This window comes from Panulirus ornatus, chromosome 73 (assembly GCF_036320965.1).
Source record: "Panulirus ornatus isolate Po-2019 chromosome 73, ASM3632096v1, whole genome shotgun sequence".
Classification (NCBI taxonomy): domain Eukaryota; kingdom Metazoa; phylum Arthropoda; class Malacostraca; order Decapoda; family Palinuridae; genus Panulirus; species Panulirus ornatus.
Genome location: NC_092296.1, coordinates 860,285 through 883,329, shown reverse-complemented (window position 1 = coordinate 883,329; position 23,045 = coordinate 860,285). Strand labels below are relative to the sequence as shown.

The 23,045-nt window shown below is 36.0% G+C and overlaps 1 protein-coding gene across 1 annotated transcript in view; it reads right to left on the bottom strand.

Annotated features, from left to right (window-relative positions):
- fry (Protein furry) overlaps positions 1-23,045 on the bottom strand; it is a 153,777-nt gene that overhangs the window by 33,223 nt on the left and 97,509 nt on the right. Inside the window, exons 31-48 of the mRNA XM_071661031.1 lie at positions 20,265-20,395; positions 18,949-19,107; positions 18,441-18,654; positions 18,009-18,238; positions 16,155-16,306; positions 15,420-15,569; positions 13,224-13,473; positions 12,970-13,069; positions 12,182-12,292; positions 10,648-10,811; positions 10,106-10,331; positions 6,842-6,976; positions 6,570-6,710; positions 5,129-5,251; positions 3,325-3,492; positions 846-986; positions 301-451; positions 11-168 (exon numbers count right to left, since the gene is read on the bottom strand). Coding sequence (XP_071517132.1) covers positions 11-168; positions 301-451; positions 846-986; positions 3,325-3,492; positions 5,129-5,251; positions 6,570-6,710; positions 6,842-6,976; positions 10,106-10,331; positions 10,648-10,811; positions 12,182-12,292; positions 12,970-13,069; positions 13,224-13,473; positions 15,420-15,569; positions 16,155-16,306; positions 18,009-18,238; positions 18,441-18,654; positions 18,949-19,107; positions 20,265-20,395 — 2,904 coding nt within the window. The remainder of the gene's footprint in view (positions 1-10; positions 169-300; positions 452-845; positions 987-3,324; positions 3,493-5,128; positions 5,252-6,569; positions 6,711-6,841; positions 6,977-10,105; positions 10,332-10,647; positions 10,812-12,181; positions 12,293-12,969; positions 13,070-13,223; positions 13,474-15,419; positions 15,570-16,154; positions 16,307-18,008; positions 18,239-18,440; positions 18,655-18,948; positions 19,108-20,264; positions 20,396-23,045) is intronic.

The window sequence follows — 23,045 nt, the reverse complement described above, 5'->3', positions numbered from 1 at the left end:
GAAAACTGACCTGTTCTCGATCCTGTAGGCTTTCACTAGTTGCGGAGCTAACAGTTGATGAGCCACCACTTGCTTGACCAGGTAGGACTACCATCCCTGAGCCTTTCAGGAATCGACGACCAATAATTGGTGTCTGATTCACATCGAAAGTAAATTCCATGGTGCGTCCTGTCAGTAAGGATCTGGGTCTTACAAAGAGAATGCTATTTCTCATAATCAATCAACCTCAAGCACGAAAAGAAATATCCCATCATAATGCACATTACAAATTGAAATAATAACTCAACATTTTTGACAAACCTGGTAACTCCTTTTTAAAATGTGACTCAATATCTGCAAAGACATGATGGTCCCAGTAATGTGTGTGAGAGGAAGCTGGAGGCACTACAAGTGATGATGAACGGGTAACGGCCATCTTCAAAATTCTGAGGGCTTCTTTCCAGTGTGAACCCTGAAACAAATAAATCTGTTTTCTTTTTGGAAATCTTTTAAGTGGGATTGAATTAGCCTATATAAAAAAAAGCCAAAAATAAATTATCCCAAGTTTATTCATGCTAAACTTGAATTCAGTGTAAGAAAGAGTAATGATTTAATATATACCTACTATGAAAATGCATTGCAAAATCCTTATGTGCAATCTTTCTTGTATCAACAGAAAATATATTGGCTTTATAAGAAAAAAATATTAGTTTTATAGAAGACAAAGACACTCCATTCCACTTTTCTAACTGCTTACAACTCTTCTGGTCATATGAATTCTAAAGCAGTTAAAGATGCCAATCTGTTTGCTTAATCATTTAATTTCCTTTACTCAGTACACAAAACTAGTTAATCTAAGTTCTTACCTCAATGTATTTAGCAATAACCCTTAGCAAATCCCCATTAACGAGCTGGGCTGCTGCAGTGTTCATGTCTATGTAGTGAAGCATACAGTGCAGAATATTCAAGATAGGGTTCTGTACACTTGCAGGGCCCTTCTCCAGTACCTGCAGATATGCAGAAAATTACTTCATATATCAGATTTCTAAAGCTCACATGGGATCCAACAATATTTCACCCTTTAATTTTAAACCATACTGATATGAAAAGGGTGTTACACCTCAAGTGAAATGACATAACTTGTGATAATAGAAATAAAAATTTCTACATTTCTGTAAATAATAATCAAAGGAATATAATCTTACTCTTGCATAATCATCGTTTCATTCATTATTCAAGTACATGGAACAATGACATTCAAAACAACAAATAATTATTCAGTAAATAAGTATGATTGCTTTTTATTTTTTTTCTTAACACCATCGAATCTTTTCCACTATGGTGGGAAAAGATAAGCTGGATATTGCTAACATAATACCCATCCTGAAACCTTAAAAACACCTGAACTCCTTTCCCCTCTACCATCCCCTCAATGCTATCATCAATATCTAAATCTACTGAGAATCTAAATCACAAAAGAAACAACCAAAACATCCCAGTCTCACCTCCAGTCTCCCTTAAATTCAGACCAAAATTCCACTGCACTGCATATACATCTCATACAGCACATTCTGGATGGTTTCAACCAACCAACCAACCACAATCTCCTACCACACATTAATGATGGCAAGCAGCATCAGTAATGCATGTGACACCATCCCTTAATAAAACCTCAAACAAAACTTCATACTAACTATCTATCTATATCTCTGACACTTATTCCCTCTGGGAACTCTCACCCTGTCCTTACATGCCTCCCTCGCATACATCATTCCATGCATTCTTTCACCATTTCTCTCCCTCCAGTGCTGTTCCACTCTATTTTCCTATGTCACATGTGGTCTTCCTCTCACATCAACCCCTTTAATCATACTTTCATACACTCTCCTCATAAATTCCCTGTCTTACATTCCTTCCACACATTACCTTAAAAAAAAGGAGAAAATTAATAAATTTTGCAGTGAAGCTCCTTTGGGTGCTTTTCTTTCTCCAACTCCCTTCAGCCCCTTCCTACACATCTCCCCTTGCCTCCTCCAAAACAGTGTCAACACTTATGAAGATGACCTAACAATTGCAATACTGCAGCATCGCATACAAAATAAGAAACAAGCAGTACTACCTCATGAAATTAGGACAATAAATTTTGCAAAACAGAATGATTGCATTTCCACAAAAAAACCACCATTATCCCCTTAGCCCCTAGAAGACACAAAGCCAGCCTACACCTACAAATCACCTTGAATGATCAACCACTGCTACTCAACAAATCATCAAATATACCAAATATCACAAAAGAACCAAACATGACATTCAGTCACCAAACATCAACAAAAACACCTCAAAACAAACTAAATACCTACAAAACACTTACCAGCATCAGTTTGGACAAGATAAAAGATAGCTTATCATCATCTACTAAATATACAACTGCTCTACCCTAATTGTAGGCTTCAGTGGAAAATAGAGTTTGAGTTAGAATAAAAAAATCACAATACTGAACAGGTACAAGAAGTATGCAGAGAAAGATGTGACAGATAATTCACCCAAAATTCCTGTCCTCATGATCCTGGCAGTCAGTTCATCGATATCAAGAAAGGGATTAGGCCTAACAGCTTCATAAAACTCATACACTATGCCTCATTACATCACATTCTCAAAATTTCCAAACAGCTTTATAAATTCTTCCCTGTCTTCAGTCTTCATAACTAATTTCTCACATTTAATTTCCCTTTTTAACAAAGCACTGAATTTCTATATGATGTTATCATATTTGAATGGTGTCAAAATAATAATAATAAAATACTAAATCACCAGTTCTCAGTTTACTTTCCTTCCTGCATCCTCTTAATCTTGTGTTTTCAAAATAATTTCAAATGGAACTTTGGAAAAACTTATTGCTACTCTACATGACAAATGTAAAAGGCCTGCTTTACATCAATAAAAAAAGATGATTCTTCAATGGCTCAAAGCACTATTCTTTATGCTACTTTCATCCATGCTGTTTTTGTCATTATGAATGAATATATTCTTTCTTTTCTTCTAAGTAATTAAATGGCAGCTAGTACTTATGACATTTTCTGCCATAATATTACAAGCAGATTTTGAAAAAATTCATATCACTCTGAGTTCATCCATTTTTGAATACCTTTAAAGCATGAGGGAGGAATCTGAAACAAATTCTTATTACTCTCACATATCCAATTCTGAATACCTTTCACAAAAGGCAAGTTAGTTAAAATGAAGCAAAAAGACCACTTGTACTGTATTACTCTCAAATCTGCATACTAGTTTCTGGAATACAGACATAAATGATAACTTCAAATGCATGAAAAGTAAAATGCTTACCTCAACCAGAAATGCCATGAGATTTAGTGACAGGTGTGCATAAGAGTCATGGAGGTATTTCACAACACATTTAGTCCACTGAAAACTTTCCTTGCTAAAGTTTCGCCGGCTGTATAAGGTCATAACTGTCGCTAGATTTTCTAGTTCTTTTCCTTTCTCATTGCAAACCTAGAACACAAAAAAATATAGAGCCAAGATGTTTATCCATCAGACAAGTAATGAAGTTCAGTTAGATGATGAACAGAAATCACCTTCAATTATGGGATATTTTTCGAATTTCCATTACAGTATCACATCTAGATAGAAAGGTAAAACTATTGTGCAAATGATTACAAACACAAAAGCAAACATATACATGAGTAAGGAAGAATGAAAGCAAACAATTTAATATAAACAAACACACACATCAATATATCAAGGTAACAAGTTTGTAATTCCTAAAAACATTATTCAACACATAAGTGGCATGGAACTTACTACAATACAAAAAGATAAAGCACAAAGATTAAATGGAAAAAACAACTAGGGTGGAGAAAAGAAAATGAGTTCAGCAGTAGAATGTGGGTGAATCAGTTATCACTCAAAATAAATATGAGGGGATAAATGTAGTATAGCATTAGAGAACAATAAGAAATTTGTGTTTTCAACTATGGGCCTGAAATCATAAAAAGAATCCAAGCAGTGGGGAAATGCTAAAATTGCCATCTACACTCTACAGGTAACAATTAGATTTACTGACACATGGAAAAGTCCCTAACTTAAAGACACATGAGAAATGAAGGCAAAGTTCCATGGCCTTTAACATCAATGATACACTACAATAACCATAAAAAGAAGAAAACCATGATTTAGCTTTACACTAAATTTCTCTCTTTTCCTTTCTTTTCAAGTTCCAAGAGGCAAAATTAGTAGTGTTGGTGCTTTATGCTATGTATCTGTCAAAGAAATCTGTAGTTATAATCTAGTTCTGATAAAGCATGCTGTTTCCAGTAAAATATTACATTATGGTAGGAAGGCATGTAAGAATAGGAATTCCCACATGGAACGAGCATCAGAGATATAGATAGATCCATAGCATGGTAAATATCATAAGGAGTAATAACCAGGTGATTATGAAAATAAGAGATATAATGAACAGAAGGGTGTTCCATGGAACACTTTTGTTGCATAGTTATTTGGAGTAGAATAAAAATGGGCGGAAATATTGTCCTGACAATATCAAAATTATGTTATAATTTCTGTGGCCAAAGCTGGATTTATCTTTAAGTTAAGATGGATAAGTTCCAAGTTAAACCTCTACATAACTCTACTCACTCAATCTCTTTTTCTTACACAATTGCTAAATCATCTTTATTTCTTTTTTTTTTTGCATACACTTGCTCCAATATGTTCATTCAAGATGCTTTACCTTTCATGCTTTACATTCTGCAGACTGATATGGCCACTAAGGTTTATATGATGCCTAGTTCTTCTACATCTGTTAAGTTAAACTTCATTCCTATTCACACAGAATATGCACTTCATAAATCCTCAACTTTTCCAGTTTGCTATATGACACATGAACTTCCATAATAATAAAAACGTTTCTTACTTTTTCACTCTGCACACTTAAGTTTTTGTTAAATGAGACCACATGTGAATCATTGCACATGACCAATCATAAAACAATTCTCCCAATGCAGTACCTCATCACTTAAATATTCTTGTTAGGAAAAAAAAATGCTACACATAAACATATAGTGACCCTAAAATAAAAAAGGCTTAACAAACAGCAAAACTTGCTAAATATTTGTAAGGCTCTTACCTGTGCAACATTTTCTGCTGCCTGTATACAAAGAGCATTGGCATCCTCATAGTTTTGCAACATATATGGGAGTAAAGCAATTACATTGATTGCAAATGCCCGACTCTGGCTTGGGTCAACAACCTGTTGATACAAAAATCTTTAGGGAAAATGTAATAATGTAGCAGTTATACTTTTCAGCTAGCAACATCTCATATAATTTTCCCATCTCCTCTGATAGATCTATGACTCAAAAAACATACTTGATATAAGCATTCCATGATTACTGAGTGACAATATACTTGGGATTTGAAGAAAGCTGTTGTGATGTTTCCTTCCCTCAACTGGTAGTGTTGTAACACTTTACCTTCTGAAGTTTTCTCTAAAAACTATGATCTGTCCCAATTCAAAAGGCAAACTCTCCTCTTCCTTAAAACTCTTAGGTTACTTTCTTTTTTCTTTTTGATATATATCTAATACTGATAAGCTGACCTTGATGAGAACTTGTCTGTGACTGGAGTTTTTGTCATATGAAAAAATTACAAGTATGTGCTGCTTGATATACAATTCCTACATTGAAAATTTGAAAAATACTGACCATTCAAGCAGTTTCTTTAAACTCAAACCAATGAAGCCCCAGTTCTATACACAATTTTATAAAGAACCAACTCCAAGAGGTATCATGTCAACCTCTGGGAAGATGCCCTGTAACTTAGTATCATCTAATGTATTACATTACAATGATTGAGGCTTGGAACATTAGGCAGTGGCAGTCTTGTTCCCATCATGGCATGGAAAAGAGCCGTGTCTCTAAACAAGATGTGTCAGCCAAAAACACCAACAGCAAACAGTAACAAGTTCCTAAAGGAAACTTCCCAGTGATCTGTCCCTTTGAGAAGTACACCTCACAACAATGCAGGTGTAACAAGTTTGAGAATTAAGATGCCTCTTTCTGTGCTGTGCCAGTACATAAGAAGATAGACAATGCTTTACCTTGCAACCATCCACGTCTTCTTTTGGGTGATTAGTAAACACTTACTGAAAAGCCAAAAGACTTCCAGAAAGACTGGGATATCAGGTATGCATAAAAGGGCTGTGTCTGGTGCACCCTGAAAGCCAACTGTGTTTACATTGGGAGATTCAATGTGAAGATTTACTGGATTTTCGATGCATGGTTAACATTCAATGTAGAAGTCGTGACCAATCAAATCAAAAGTGTATTGGATCATATATAATCAAAATACAAAATAAAAAATAAAGTCTGTCAATCGTCATATCTTCTTTTCTTATCATGAGGTTCTGCTATGAGAATTTAACCTTAAAATACTAATACATATGAAGATGGAAAGATTACTAAGAATAGGGGAAAAAACATAAAATGCACAAATTAAAGGAGCCATGCAATGAATGCATATCAAATGTAGTTAGTATAATTCAACTGTCCATAAGAAAAGATATTTACCTGTAAATCTGTAAGCTGAGTAAATCGAGAGAGGAGGGTAATTGTTGGCTCATATGTGGTTGCACATGTACACCCTTTGAGTAGTAAAGCATGGACACCAGGAAAATCCTTCCATTTCAGTTGTTGCTGCAGCTTCTCTACCTGTTGCATAACGATTTCTTATCAAATAACAGTCCACTATGAAAAAATGGCATTTCACATATATTACTAAAAAATTGTAGCTTCTTATGAATGAAACTTTTTCTTACAACAATGTAAAGCTCAGAACTCACCTTGTCTCGGCAGTCTGGTCGGTCAAGAGGCAATCGAGACAGTACCTTGTCCAGTAACCTCATTGCTAAGATGAACTCATACTCATAATCAGATTCTAGAACAGACACTGCAATCCAGAAGAATTGTGCAAGAATCTGAAACAATCACAGTTCAAAGTAAATAAGCTGCAAAGAATCTATGCATAAGCTACATTACAAATCATCAAATATTTGCTACAATATAGTCATACTAACAAACTCTTACATTAAAAGACGTGCAAATAGCTAAATGGATGTAAAGTATGTGAATGGCAGTCAAGGGAAACTACAGAAAGGTTTGTGGAGCTTAGCTGTGGATAGGGGAGCTCTGGTTCTGGTGCATTACACATGACAGCTAGGAAATAGATGTAAACAAATGAGGCCATTCTTCATCTGTTCCTAGTGCTAACTCACTATGTGCTACACAGTGAACATGAATGAAAAAAAGGATAGGTAGCGATAAAAGTTTTAAACATAAAGAGAATGTTCATGCATTTTCATGATACAGGAAACAGATAAAGATGATGAAATATACTATAATGGAGTCTGTACAGGATATGGCAAATAATGCTCAAAGGTGACTAAGCATGGCAGAGACAATCTAAGAATGTAAATGGAAGTTGAAAGAAAGATGCAAGTCTTATAGATGAAGCAAATCTTATAAAATACATAAATGAAGATGGAAAGATTCATGATAGAAATTTTGTAAACCCAGCATTGAGTCCAGCAATGAATGCATATGAAAATGTTATTGGTATACAATAACTGTCCATATATAAAAGAATCTTGTCAAACTGTTTCAGTGAAAGTCGGACGGGACGGATAATTGGACTGATTGTTGAACATGCACCTTTGGTCAGTACAGGGGATCCAGTAAATCCTTCCCATTTCGTCTGTTGTGCACTCTAATGTTGATAAGAATTCTTATCAATAACATTTCCTACTATGAAAAATCATTTCACATATATTACTAAAATTGTAGCTCTTATGAATGAAACTTTTTCTTACAACAATACCTCAAACTACCTTGTCGCAATTCTGTCTCAAGAGAATACGTCATTACCTTGTCAGTAACCTCTTGCAAATTTATCACTACTAAACAGATTCTAAAACATGCAATTTCAGAGTATTTGCAGTTATCGAAACATACTAGTTATAGTTCAAATTGCAAAGAATAAATGATAAGCAATTACAATACTCAATATTTGGAAAATTAAGATACAACAAATTAATTACTTTAAAGAGTAAATGCTAAGGTTTGAAAGTAGTGATGGAAGTCAAGGCTGACAGAAAGTTTGTGGAGCTTAGCTGTGGATCAGTTGGTAGTTGTTCTGGTGATTACACGCTGAAGTGGTAAATAGTGAAAACATGAGGCCATTGTACTGTTTAGTGTAAATATGTGCTACACAGAAATTAAGAGTAAATGTGAATAAAGAAGGTTACGAGTAAAAGTTTAACTAAGGGTAAGTCATTGGAGTTTCATGATAAGGAAAAATGAGAAGATGATGTATATATAGATATTGGAGGATTGGCAAATAACCATGGACTAAGCATGGCAAGGACATCTAGGATGAAGTGGAAAATTGAGGCCTGAAGATTGTGATGAAGCAAATCATTATCTCGGAAAATGTAAAAGGATTGAAGAAGGTAAAATTTGGTTGAGTCATTTTGTCACACCAGCTTTGAATCCAGGAAGATTGGAATGTGTAAATGAAGTAGACGACAATGTAACAGTATCTTATATAGAGTGCTCTGGTCAGCCATGTTTACAGGTGATGAGTGAAATGAAAAGAGCGGTGATAAGTACGATGCTGAAGTGTGCTGTTGCTGCTGTTGGCGAGTGCACGAAGTTCCAGTCCCACGAATCCAGGTTGAGCAAAGTTCGAATGGAAGCTATTGCTGCTTTATCACTAATTGAAGTTAGTAGTGTAAAAATATATCTTTTGTGAAAGTCTTAGAACTAGGAGGTAAGATCCCTTCAACTTATACTTGGAGCGATTTGTTATCCAGCGTACGTCTTCATTGATTGAAGATGTTTTGAATTTTTTCACGGTAAAACCATAAAGCTGTTTTATATCATTTCATTGGCGTTTTATCATTGTCATGCAATGAGTAGTTTTTGGTTTTTTCAATTGGTTTCATTGACTATCGCAGTGCATGAATCGCAAGTACTAAAAAAATACAAAAAGATAAAAAAAATTAATATATTTACTCAAATGTACCGGAGAGTCAAGCCATGCCCAAGCTCTGGCTCACCTGGCATTTGCCAAACTAAAACACCTGCAAGCTTACTCAACAAAAATTCATACAGTAGGGCTGTACATGCAAAACTCAACATCCCACATGCTCTCCAAATTACTCCAAAATCTTGTTTCCTGGTATCCCTCCCACAGTTATACTCCTTTAGGTTATTTTTCAAGTTTAACCATTCCCTGTGTGTGATATGACATCAGCATCACTTATAAAATCTGGATTTGCCTTCAAAATGGTAAATACAAATATCATGTGCTGGGATGTAGCAAGATCTCAAAATTTCAAGTGTGTATTTACGAAAACAAACATGCTGATTCACTCACACACTTACATCATATCACACTGATAAACACAGATTAATGCAGTACGGATGATGTAAATTCTCTCTGCAGACGAGACACCACACACTCTAACTCAGTTATACTCACACAGTCTTTCACTCACTCACACTCTCTACAATATGTCGAGTACATACAGCTATTCAGTTTTGGGTACAACAGTAATTTCTTTAAGAAAAAGTGGCATTACTATTGACTGCAGTCAGCCCATTTTCTTATTATCGATAAATGGTATGCAACAGAACATGTAAGCACACCAACATGTAGTTCACAATTTTGACTTTCTGCATACAAAGTATATCTGACAGCTGTAGAAGCAAGCATCTGGTCTCAGGATATCTTTTCTTTCTCTCTCTCAATCCTGCTGAACTGGTCATGGGATATCTTTCCTTTTTCTCCAAACCCATAAGATGAGATTGGATTCTCTTATGGTATGAAGTGTACCATGTAGGATGTAAATTAAGTGAAAACCCAAATTCAGTTTTCAAGTTTTTGAGTATACTATGCTGCTGCTTGACAGTACATATGAAACAAAATGCCATACCTTGGGAATCCATATTCAAGGAAGCATTTATCTATTCACACCTTTACTCAATGTATATAGCATCTTAACCTCAGGATGAAAACATGAAATTATCAAAGTGAGACCGGGTACAATACCTTTGATATCTGCTGTTGGTGAGGCCATTGGTTTGCCTCTGCCATAAGATATTGAGTAAGATGTAGAACGAATGTGTCCTCCAGGAGAAATTGGGGCAGTCGGTGGTGGATACCCAGATCCATAATAATGACCCATCATGCCATAACCAAGGGGCCCTTTCCGATCCTTATTGTTCAGGTTTGGTGTGGACTTAAACAGTTCACGAACAAACTCTATTGGTCTGTTGAAATTAATGCTTTATTATTAAGAAAAGACCATGAAAAAGAAATACTTGAGTCTCTGCACAATCTCGCAATCTTAAAGAATTTCACCCTCAAAATTATCAACAAATATCAAAGTAAGAAACAAGGCTTTACCTCAGTGAAAGTACCATAATATCTGAGTTATGGAAATAGATATACTTTAATGCATGCAATATCTGTATATATCATTTACTTGTGATTCAATTATCAGTGCATTAAAGTTGTTTAAAATGTTATGATTGTATGGTAAAAAATCATCCTTAATGATTGGTTAAACATATGAAATCTACACACCTAAAATCAGAGTCTAAAGCATCAACTGCTGACTCAAGAGTCAGCATAAGTTCTGTTACATATCCTTGCATATCTTCTCCTTGCTCAGCCACTGTTTCCACCAATCGCCCCAGCAAATCACTCAGCATTCGAGTTGACATGGATACATGTAATGATCGAAACACCTGGCAATGATGGAAAAGGAAAGCTCAAGTGATTTGAAGTTCAAACACCATACAGTACAAAACTTCTTATTCAGGAATGCCTACCAACAGAAATGCAGGTACGAGAGGTTACAACCTAAACATAAGTTTGTATGTAAAGTAACTGTGCTATGTGCCTCTGAAATAGTAACACTGGATAAGATACAAAGAAAGTAATCCATGATGAACTTCTCTTGTTGGTTCCAAATGATCTCACCTTGAAACTTTATTCAGTTAACACAATTTACTAATTACAATAAACTAGTAAAAACAAGAAAATAGGACTGACTGAACCTTGTAATTAATATGCTACTTTCATTAGCCTTTCACTTCATGTACCTCTATGACCCTTACTGTACAATCTTAAAGGTAAAGAAAATATTCAAATATTAATCATACATTGTCATCTAAAAACAAAGCGTCTTTATATTCAACAAGGAGATTAATAAAGAAACTTTTCCAAACATGTCACAACAATGATCGTACTCTTCAGCCCACATATCCTTTCACTCTATTTTCTTCATCTTTCTTGGGGTGCCTTACAGTTCTACTTCCACTCATAGTTTACTTTAGAAACTTATCATTTTTACCATACAAATCAAACTCCTTACTACACATATAATATATATATATAAGTTCCTGTAATATGCTCTTTCTGATCAACAGCAACCACTTTCTTGCTCTATAAAAACTACATAAACCCACTTGAAAAATTTTCTTCTATCTCTAAACAAAAAAAAAAACAGCTGAAAGGCCACAAAGACCTCTGAAGAAATATGGTTATTTCCCCTAATGAAGGAAACAAAATGATATATTCCCAGTTAACTTAAATATCAAGGCATCATTCTTTATATAAGCCTACCTATGAAACAGGAAAAGGTAGCCTACTACATGATGTGTCTTTTCTCCTTCTGTAATAACAAAAGCAGAAGCAGCAGCAGCAGCCATACTTACTATACTTCTGTTGAACTTGAGACTAAGATAAGTTCAACTCATATGTTGTTAACATTGATAGTGAATTATGGATGGCTACCTTTGGCTATAAAGCTATCCTCTTGTCAGTCTGCCTTCATGTAAAAAATGCATAGTAAATCACACTATAAAAGATTATAATACTGTTACAATACACTGCCTTGAGGTAACATACACATACTATATTTCCTGAGTACGAAAGTTGAACCAACATGAATTATTCTATACACAAAACAAATGAGGTAAGGATGTAGAAAGTTATCAGAAGACTACCTGCTTAGGGTTACAACAGTGATACATATAAGTCCTGACTCCACACCCCGATCAGCATATACCCATATATTAAGAGAATAAAAATAAATAACTGAAAACAAGGGTACCTGAAGGGAGCGTCCAGCGTAATGTCGAGAGGAACAAGACAGTGCCAAGTGTAGTGCAATTTGGGCCCACCGCTCTTCTATGTGGGTGTGAGGCAAGGAGTGGCTGAACACCTACAAAGATACATGATACATGGTGGAACACATAAAAATTGATGGATGTAGGCTATAAGAACTTTAATAAAGTAATTACTATCTATCTACTGTATTTATGTAAACTTGATAAAATGTAAATACTGCAAACATCTATCTATTTCTCTGGAGGCTGCTATCATCCAAGGAGGTATATTACAGGTGCTACCAGCCTGGGTACCGGGTGGGTTAGTAACAACTGTGAAGTGAGCCAGCACTTCAACAGTTGTCAATTTAGACTCCTCTGATCCAAGTGGTTGTCTTTTCTTTCTGCCTTACCCACATGTGGGCTGCTGGCATTCTGTCCACAAACATACAATCTCTCATCGTCAACCATAACACATGACATCATTCAACTAGCAAAATTCATTCCTTCTGGGAAGTCCCTCAAGGGGGTGGCCACAGCAAAAGAGTCTCCATAACTGGTGAACTCCAGTGCTGCTTCTTAGCCTTCATGAATCACCCTTAATGGGCCACTGGCAGAGGGTAATTCTTGCACAGTGTTTGCAGAGGCTCCTACTAAATGTTCATACCGACTATTTCTACCTAATGCATCTGCCATAAAATATGTGTTGAATACTGCTACAGTGATCAGATATGGATACAATAATATAATACGTGTTGTGGAAAGATACTTATAAACTAATATCAAAACTTACTGTAACAACATGTCGAACAAAGTTAGACAGCTGCTCAGCACTTCTGATTGAAAACTGTTTTGATGTAATGTCTTCGTATGTCCAAAGAGGTTGATTCTTACTGAAAAAAGTATATCAATGTTAGAAAATTGCATAAAACTTTAAGTATGAAGGAAAAATTCTATAAAAGAGTTCACTGTCCATAGATCATTGGATATACCATGAAACAATTATATCAACATGAATAAGCTGGAAGAGAAAATCTGAAGTCATACCTGGAGGCTATATAATCTATAAGAGCCATAATACTATATTGGAGATCATCCTGTGGTACATGTTCAGCTCCTGTGGCAGAGGAACCAGAAACAGTATCCGCATTATCATCTGAAGTGATAACAACAGGGTTAGTCATGTTGTCATCTGCCATACCAACTGGGGCTCCTCCATCACTAGCCGAGTCAGGAGGGTTCTCAAAACCTGGAGGTGCAGCTACTATTGGTGGTGCTGGATCTGTTGGAGGTTCCTCTGTTTTTTAAAGAAAGGCTTATGTTAACAACTGATTGAACTTTCATACTATGTATCTATGCATTCACATAATACATTTATGCTCTAAAAACTGGATTATCTGGAGGAAGACTCATAAGTTACCTGTGTTCAACCCTGGACGATGCAGTGCTAAGGGGATTATTCATTAATGTAAATACTTCTGTGAATTACATCCAACTAATCATAAAGTTGTAGACATTTTGCAAAAAAACTGTACATTTCACTACATAGTACCCTTTCTCATACCTGCATCTCCTAACTTCAACATCTATACACTTCACCTACACATATGAGCAATGCTTCCCTGAATACCTTTCAGTTCTCTTCCACTTCCTTATCTCATTTACTCTCAAATTATGCCACTCTTCACTCAATCTCTCTTGGAATCTCTGTACAAAGACCTTTCTTCCAAGCCTTCTCACTTTAACCACATCTTTAATACATGTCAATTTCTCTTTTTCTTTAAACTATCACAAATTTTTACACTTGCCTCAACCAAAAAAAGATAAGGTATTCCACTAGCCACCATTTTTAGCATGTTTACATCCAACAAACTCTCCTTTGCATACTTGACGCTTATTACATAATCTATCAATAACAAATGACCCCTATACTCGCTCACCCACATTTGTATGCACCCACTGCATCTTTAAATCAAGAATTCTAAGTCACTAATCTCTTTCAGGAAACATCTCAGTAAGTTCTACCTCACTTTTATTTATAATGAGGACCCTGTGTTACACAATTATATCCTCAACTGCAGCATCACTTACAATTGTATTCAGATCCCAACCACTAAAATTCGATCTCTTGCATCACAAATGCCAAATCACTCACTCAGTTCCTCCCAGAGAGCACTCCTTTCTTCTTCAGTCCTTTCACTAACGATAACAATCTCAAGACTAACCTCTCATAACCTATTTTCATTTTAACCTTCAGCAACTTTAAACTCACACCCTTACACTCTAACATACAGTCCCACAGCTCTTTTTTCATCTTACATACCAATCCCTCTTTCATTCTTGCCCTCAAACTACACTAGGAATGTATTTCCTGAACATTCCCTTTAACCCAAGAAGAGTAATCAAATGCATGTATGGTGAATGCACACACATTGCAAATGTCTCTATAAACAGTTATCACTACAACTAAACATATCTTCCACAGTAATCAAATGCTAATCTTATCATGTGTTTGTACTTCCTTAATTTCCATTTAATTCTGTCTTACACTACATACAATACTCTTAATATTCCCCAAATGCAGAACTGCGGTAAAGCAGTGGTTTCCAAACTCTTTAACATGATGCACCCTTTTGGTATTCATAAAATCCTCATACTCCTTCATATTTTCATTTTAAAACACCACATCACAGTCACACACAACACCATACAGTCATTCACTTAGCTACAAGAGGGCAACAACTGGGTATTGCACATCAAGCCATAGCTACAAGTAAAATCCATGAAAAAAAACGAAAGGGAAGAAAACCAGACTAAAACAGTTAGAATCATGAGATAAATCTTAACGTACCTGAAGTTGAGGGAAGATTGGTGGGTGTTAGTGCTGTGAAACACTAGCAATGAGTTACTGTAGTATCTAACACATACACAAACACAAGAAGCATAGGGAGAGACGTGATGCATAGAGAATGGTTAAGGGTGATTGCTATATTTTGGTTTTGCAAGGATGTGTGGCAAGCTCAATGAGAGAAATTTCTTTTGAATGAAATGATCTCTGAGTTTCATTTTTAATCTCTTTTAAACAAAAATCCTAATTTTGGTATATGCCTTTACATCCTCCTCTGTATCCACCTCATGCCCCCTTAGTTTGGGAAACACTGCTCTTAAGCAATTTAAAGGCACTAATTACACTACTCTTCCCAGAGCATTACAAACAGTTAAACAACAGTCTAATCTTCTCACCAGTAAAATTCTTGTTATGAGTAAATATATTATTTGGAATCAACCCATAACCAAGCATTGTGGTCTTGTTGTTAAGTAGAACTCGAGCCACTCCAAGATGGTCTCGGTGATCAGCTACAACTGTCAGAAGGTGAACCAGCAGCGTCTTGCCTGTAAGGAAACAAAGTATTTTGGCCAAAGAAAATAAAATTGCAGAGTAAGTTGAAAACTCTGGGATAAATGTAATTCTATAATGCATTAAATCTAAATCATCTTATTGAATGGAATACTACATGTAAAATACATAAGAATAATGACAATTCTTTTTTATTCATACATACAGCTTTACATACAAAATAACTCTGAGTACATAAACTAATATGACAGACTAAACCCTGAAGCTTGATGTATTCTAATTATAACAGCATAATATTTTCTACATCACAGCTTTTCTTTTTTTTTTGTTAGTATTACCCCTCAACATATAATCATATAATGATTTTCTCAGCTTCTAATGCCTTCTATAAAGAAAATCTAACTTTTATTGCAACATCCAAAGGATATAAGAGGAATGAAGTATCAATACATGTTGAGTCAAATCATATCCCTGATGAACAACTCCCCTGGAATAATACTGACATGGATAAGCACTACCACTATTTTTGGGACTATGAGTACAAAAACCTCACTCAGTCACAGAAACTTAATATTCCAAAAGTTGTACTGTATATTCTGAAAGCTAAAAATTATCCTTACAGTGCTGGTGAACTAGAAGTCTGGAGTGGTCCAGTCCAAGTGTAATTATGTGAAGCATCAGTGGCACATGGATGGACCAATCAACACTATGACAATCAACATCAATACCAGCTACTATCACATCACAGATCAACATCACAGCTAAGTTGCACCTGAAAGAAAAAATTAACAAAGTGATTTCAGTCAAAGAGAACAGTTGGAAACTATGTTCAGAATAAATAACACTATTTAGATATCATTTCTAACTCAATCCTGCACCTTATAACTAAAGACAGATTAGGTGCACAGAATTCCTCAGTTCACTCATAAACATACTCAATCCATATCGCATGTGCTAAAGTGACACAAGGACTCCCAAACTCTATATACACACTTCCTACTTAAATGTATTCTCCCTCCACACAATACCTAATTCTTCCCTGCTTTTTCTTCCACACATTACAGTCTTCTTGCACATACTGCTTAATTATCCTACAGAGCTTCTTTTTCCAAACTGTATCATTTTCAAGCCACCATCTTATTTCTCACATATAATATGGTCTCATCAATCATTTACATGGTCAACTTACATATCATTTGGTAACCTGCATACAGAATTAGTACCTCTACATACCATCACATGTCAATACACATTACAGCCTTCTTGCACATACTGCTTATTTATCCTACAGAGCTTTCTCCAAACTGTATCATTTTCAAGTCACCATCTTATTCCTCACATATAACATGGTCTCATCAATCATCTACATGGTCACCTTACATATCATTTGGTAACCTCCATACACAACTAGTACCTCTACATACCATCACATGTCTAAAACCTCGTTGTTCCTCTTTACACCATCAGTTTCTACTACAAAACACATCCAAAAAATGAATGCCTAATTTACTCCTTTCAGGTGTTTTTCCCTACATAAATCAACTTGTTCTTTCACACTCCACCCTATGCCTCAAACACCACACATTTCCTCCCTACAACATTTTGTTTTTTCAACTAATTCTGTTCACTAACATATCTTTGTTCACTGATTCCACCTTGTGCTCCCTCACATCACTTAGCTTCTTACATCACATTGTACATCAATTCCACCTCATTATTTCATTATTACTTGTTCATTTAAAACTACCTTAGGATTTTTGTCATCAATGCTTTTCCAAAGCAACCTAATTCTTCATTTTACCTTTTTGTTCAATTATCAACCTTGTCCCACCACTCATCCTTCTCATTCCACTACTTTACCCTCATCATCTACATTACTCTATTCTATTGCAACCCCTCATTCTTCTACTCAACCTTATTTTCACTTCTCTTCATTCTTCTACTCCATACCACTCCCCTATATCACCTGGTTCCTCTCCTTCATTAATTAGTCCTCTCTTCTGCTACAATACCTCATTCTTCTGTTCAGCTTACCTTCTAATCATTTACATTATACAACAAATTTCAATAATTCTATATGAAGTTTAGACCAATTTTCTGGCCTGTATTCAGAACATATTTTCCAACAAATTATCATATAGTTCTGACTCTTAAAATAAGGCCAAGATGGCTTTCCTAAAGTGAAAATGATTAAATAGAATATATGAAATTCACAGAAAGATTCTGCAATAAATTGGATAAGGTGATACATATTACTGAGTAATAACTGAACTTTAAAAAAAGGGATCTACATGCATGTGTAGTGCAGTCTGTAGCTATATATCTTCATGGCTTTGTTTTACACCAATATCTAAATGGAAAGTTCATCATTACATACAAATCTAACACAATGAATAAATGAACAACATAATTAGGTTACAGTCAGGAGTCTGTTCTCTTTACATTTCTAAATCAATAAACACATAATACCTCACCTATGAAATGCAGTGATAGGCTGAGAGCTATCAGGCAGGTACTCAGTAAGTGGTGCAAAGTAACCTCCATACTCTGGCATGGGTAATGGATGAGGTTGTGGTGGTTCATAACGCTCACTAGCATCATCTACACCTGCTGCCATGCTTCCTCCTGTTATACCTGGAGCTCCGCTTGTGCCACTGTTTTGAGCTCTCAGGATAGCAAAATTATCCTCTTGAGGCATGGCAGCCTACAACCATAAAATATGTCTGAGTTAGAAATGCTAGAAAACATTCAATTAGATATATCAGACATGGGTCATAAAGCAAACTTATTTCCTTCTTTTCTATCATTATTATTATACTTGATCAACTATTCCAGGACACAAAATCTGATGAAACATTCTCATCCTATCAACTTTTGCAGTAATCTATACTGTACAAACAACCCACCTCAACCCCATTTGGGTTAAGATCTTCCTGTAAGTTAGATGGGAGAGAATTGGGGGCCAGTGAAGAGTTCGGTCTAGATTTGACATTGACTGCTGTAGTTGCTGTTGTTGATGCTGCATTGGAGTTATCAACGGCAATGACACTGGAGACCCCTGACCCTACACTGGATACACTACGTAAAGAACCAGGAGCACTACGTTGTTCTCTTGAAACTCTTGATGAAAAATATGAGGAAATAATGAAATGGTTTGGTATATAAGTCATAACATTCAAAACAACAGCCTAGATGTATATGCAATGGAAATCTGTTTGAATCTAAAATTTCTATTTACAATCCAAAGTTGAGCACTAATCATCAATTTCATCCCTGCAGTCTCAACATGCTTTATTCCTCAATAATCGTACAGTATTAAACAACACAAGTTAATAAGAGAGAACAATTATTGTTACTGACAAAAGTTACCACAACATACTACTATGAGGTTACATAGTGTGACTTTTTACTTACAGAGGAGAGTATCTTTCCCTGGGAAGATCATGACTGTCTCCTGAATGTCGCTTTGTATGGAGTGTACCTCGCTCTGAGGATGCTTGCTCCTGTTGTGCCCCACTTCCTCCAACGCCACCACCCTCGCCATGAGATGATGTTTTCCGCATTGAAGTAAGTCTATAGAGAAACTTATGACAGTGAATATGACAGATGTATGTTTGCAAGACAAAATTCTTGCAACTACCATCTAATACAAATCTTTTTAGACCTGAAGGTGTCTAACTGACGATATGAAGGTGAGCAGTTCCCAGTGATAGTGGGTCTGTGTAATGTATGATGTCACTATGGCTATTTAATCAGTTCATGGGCGGGGTGGTGAGGGTGGTAAATGTGAGGGGGTCTTGGAGCATGGGGCAGGTCTACAGGATGCTGGAGTTGTGGGGAATGGAACTTGAATCAGCTGCTGTTTGTAGATGACATAGCCTTGATGGCTGACTCCAGAAAGCTGGTAAGAGAGTGTAGGAGACAGCATCAAATCAGAGCCATTTAGTGCAGCAAGTAGATGAGACGGGATAGCATTTCATACTTTGGTATCCTTCATCATTTGCATGTGGTGGTATTGACCAAAAGACTGGTTCAGTTTTCTAAACATCCACAAGACTTTTACTTCCATGCATAATCGTCCGCAGCAAAATATAAGCACATACTCGAATGAACACATATTATGCAAATAATCAGTCAATGGCAAGTTAAATACTCAGAATTCAAATAACAGTATTACTCAGCAACAAGAACTAAAGTATTTATAAACCAGAAAACCCTGCACCCAGAGACATGTCAGACTTCCTAAAAGATTTCGTTTGTGATTGCTATTTGTGTTTTATGAGGAAAGAGTCTGACACTCCTGTTGCTCCACCTTCTGAAGCTTTTATACATGCCCTATGTACTTACTCCTACACGTATACACCCTACCTGCCAATTGATAGTGTACATGTAAAGGTATAAGAATATCTTTTCAGTCATTTAAATAAAACCTATGTCCATAAAGAATCAATGTACCTCACAAAAACATAGGAGGGTTATATTGCATATTACTCAACATAAAACAGATTGGCAATAACTTATGCAAATAAGGGTTAAGTTCCTGTTTGACATAAGCTCAAGCCACAATTACCAGACAGTATTCTTGGGATGTAATGATCCCATATCTCAGATGATTCCTTCTCTGAGAAAGTCATGATGACCAAACCACAGTTCACATTTTCTGACATCATGGATTTCAATTAACTATGAGATCATACACAACTAATCAAAACACCTTAAGTCAAAATCACCTAAAAAAAGGAGGAGTTTCTGTTCTTTCTATGACGCAGTTGAGAGTTTCCACTGTTCCCATCTCTGCCATAAGTTCCTCAACAAGGCGGTCTGGTCTGGCACGACCCACATAAACGATCACCCTCTTGGCCTGTAATAGTTTGGAGAAATAGAAATAGTCTTTGAACTATGCAGGGGTAAACACAAACATCAATCCATACTAATTCCCATTTTTTGTCTCCTTTCAAGAGATGGCATTCACTAGATTAACAGTCACTGTATGTACATAAACAATAATCACATGTCTACAAATACACATGTTTACATAAACAGCATAATTAGTACACAAAATTGTTGACAATCACCATATATAAACAGTAACAGAATGTATGCAAACTGTCAAAGAAAGTTAACAAACTGCTTAAGTAGGCCATAATCATCCATAACTAATTTCTAAAATAATCAATTCAAATTCACAAACAGGCACATCTACAAATAGCCACAATACCTGTGGTTCTGTCTGTCTGCAGATGCAATGAGGAAAATGCAATACAGTATTATTTACCCATTTCCCTGTCAAAAAAGAAAATGCAGGATGCTGGGGCTTGATGTGTTTTCTGAAAAATATTGTGCTATATTTTATCTATATTATTAAAAGCCAGTTGGCAGGAGTTAGTATACATGAGAGGAGGAGGAGGAGGAGGAGGAGGAGGAGGAGGAGGAGGAGGAGGAGGAGGAGGAGGAGGGAGGGAGGGAGGGAGGGAGGGAGGGAGGGAGGGAGGGAGGGAGGGAGGGAGAGAGAGAGAGAGAGAGAGAGAGAGAGAGAGAGAGAGAGAGAGAGAGAGAGAGAGAGAGAGAGAGAGGTCGAGTGTGATTATATTCGTTAATAGCCAAATCACATTCACAAACATGTCTACTACCCTTAGCATGTATACATATGACCACAGTGAGTATCTGAGCATCAAATGTTTATAATATACATACATCAATCACAGCATGTATAGCTATAAAAAAACAAACTTATATATGTATAGCAAACAAGACAGCAGGTGCTGAGAATAACCAAAATGAGTACACAAACAGACACATCATGTAGTCAAACATGTATGACAATAACATATACAACAAATCCTGTATAAGCACAGAAATTGCATCACACACACACACACACACACACACACACACATATATATATATATATATATATATATATATATATATATATATATATATATATATATATATATATATATATAAAAGGGAAGGGAGCGGGGGGCTGGAAATCTTCCCCTCTTTTTTTTTTTTTTTTTCCAAAGGAAGGAACAGAAAAGGGGGCCGGGTGAGGATGTTTCCTCAGAGGCCCAGTCCTCTGTTCTTAACGCTACCTCGCTGAGGCGGGAAATGGCGAATAGTATGAAAGAAAGAAAAGAAAGATATATATATATATGTGAACGAATGTGGCCTTTGTTTTCTTTTCCTAGCGCTACCTCGCGCACATGCGGGGGAGGGGGTTGTTATTTCATGTGTGGCGGGGTGGCGATGGGAATGAATAAAGGCAGACAGTATGAATTATGTACATGTGTATATATGTATATGTCTGAGTGTGTATATATATGTATACGTTGAGATGTATAGGTATGTATATTTGCGTGTGTGGACGTGTATGTATATACAAGTGCATGTGGGTGGGTTGGGCCATTCTTTCGTCTGTTTCCTTGCGCTACCTCTTAACGCGGGAGACAGCGACAAAGCAAAATAAATAATATATATATATATATATATATATATATATATATATATATATATATATATATATATATATATATATATTCCTGAGTCCACGGGGAAAATGAAACACAAGTTCCCAAGTGCACTTTCGTGTAATAATCATATCATCAGGGGAGACACAAGAGAGAAATAAGTCAGTTGATATATATCGAAGAGACCGCGACGGGAATGGATGAAGGCAGCAAGTATTAATATGTAGATGTGTATATATGTATGTCTGTGTATGTATACTTTGATATGTGTATTATGTATATGTGTATGTTTGGACGCTTATGTATACATAGGTGTATGAGTGGTTGGTCCATTCTTAGTCTGTTTCCCTGCGGTACCTTGCTGACGCGGGAAACAGCGATTACGTATAATGAATATAAATAAACATAACCACTTCATGTATACAGGCAAAGGTTGTATGCAATATTAACAGTGGCATGTATATAAATAACCACAAAGACCATAAACATATATATACACCAATTATGACAGCATGAAAATATAAACCAATCGTTTCCCGTCAAATGGTAAAGGCAATGCCACACGGCAACAATTATTTCAGTGTAACTTTATTCTCACCTGCTTCGCCATGCACAAGTAGTAAAAAAATAGAAAAAAAAATTCTTTATTTGAACAGGATGGACTTCAAGCTGTAATTTCCTCACTATTTTTGTGGACAGAAGAACCGTCATCGACCCAGCTGAACTAAATCTAGCCGGGAAAATATCTTCCATTTGTATTCTGGAAAATAATCCAGTGTTCTCAAGATCATATGTCGGAGATGCTTGTGAGTAGTTAATCTAAAACTCTGGAGAGCTTTTATCATCGTATGTCGACGAAAGAGAGTATATAAGTTTCGTCGAGGAACTTCTCGTTCTACAACATTCCATCATGTCCCTGCTACTTGAAGTAGCGCAGCCTGAAGCTGCAAATAATAACATATCTTGTTTAATGTATCTAAAAATCACTGACCATGAACAGAGCTGTGTGCCTCGAAGGTGACCAGTCTAAATTTTGATCCG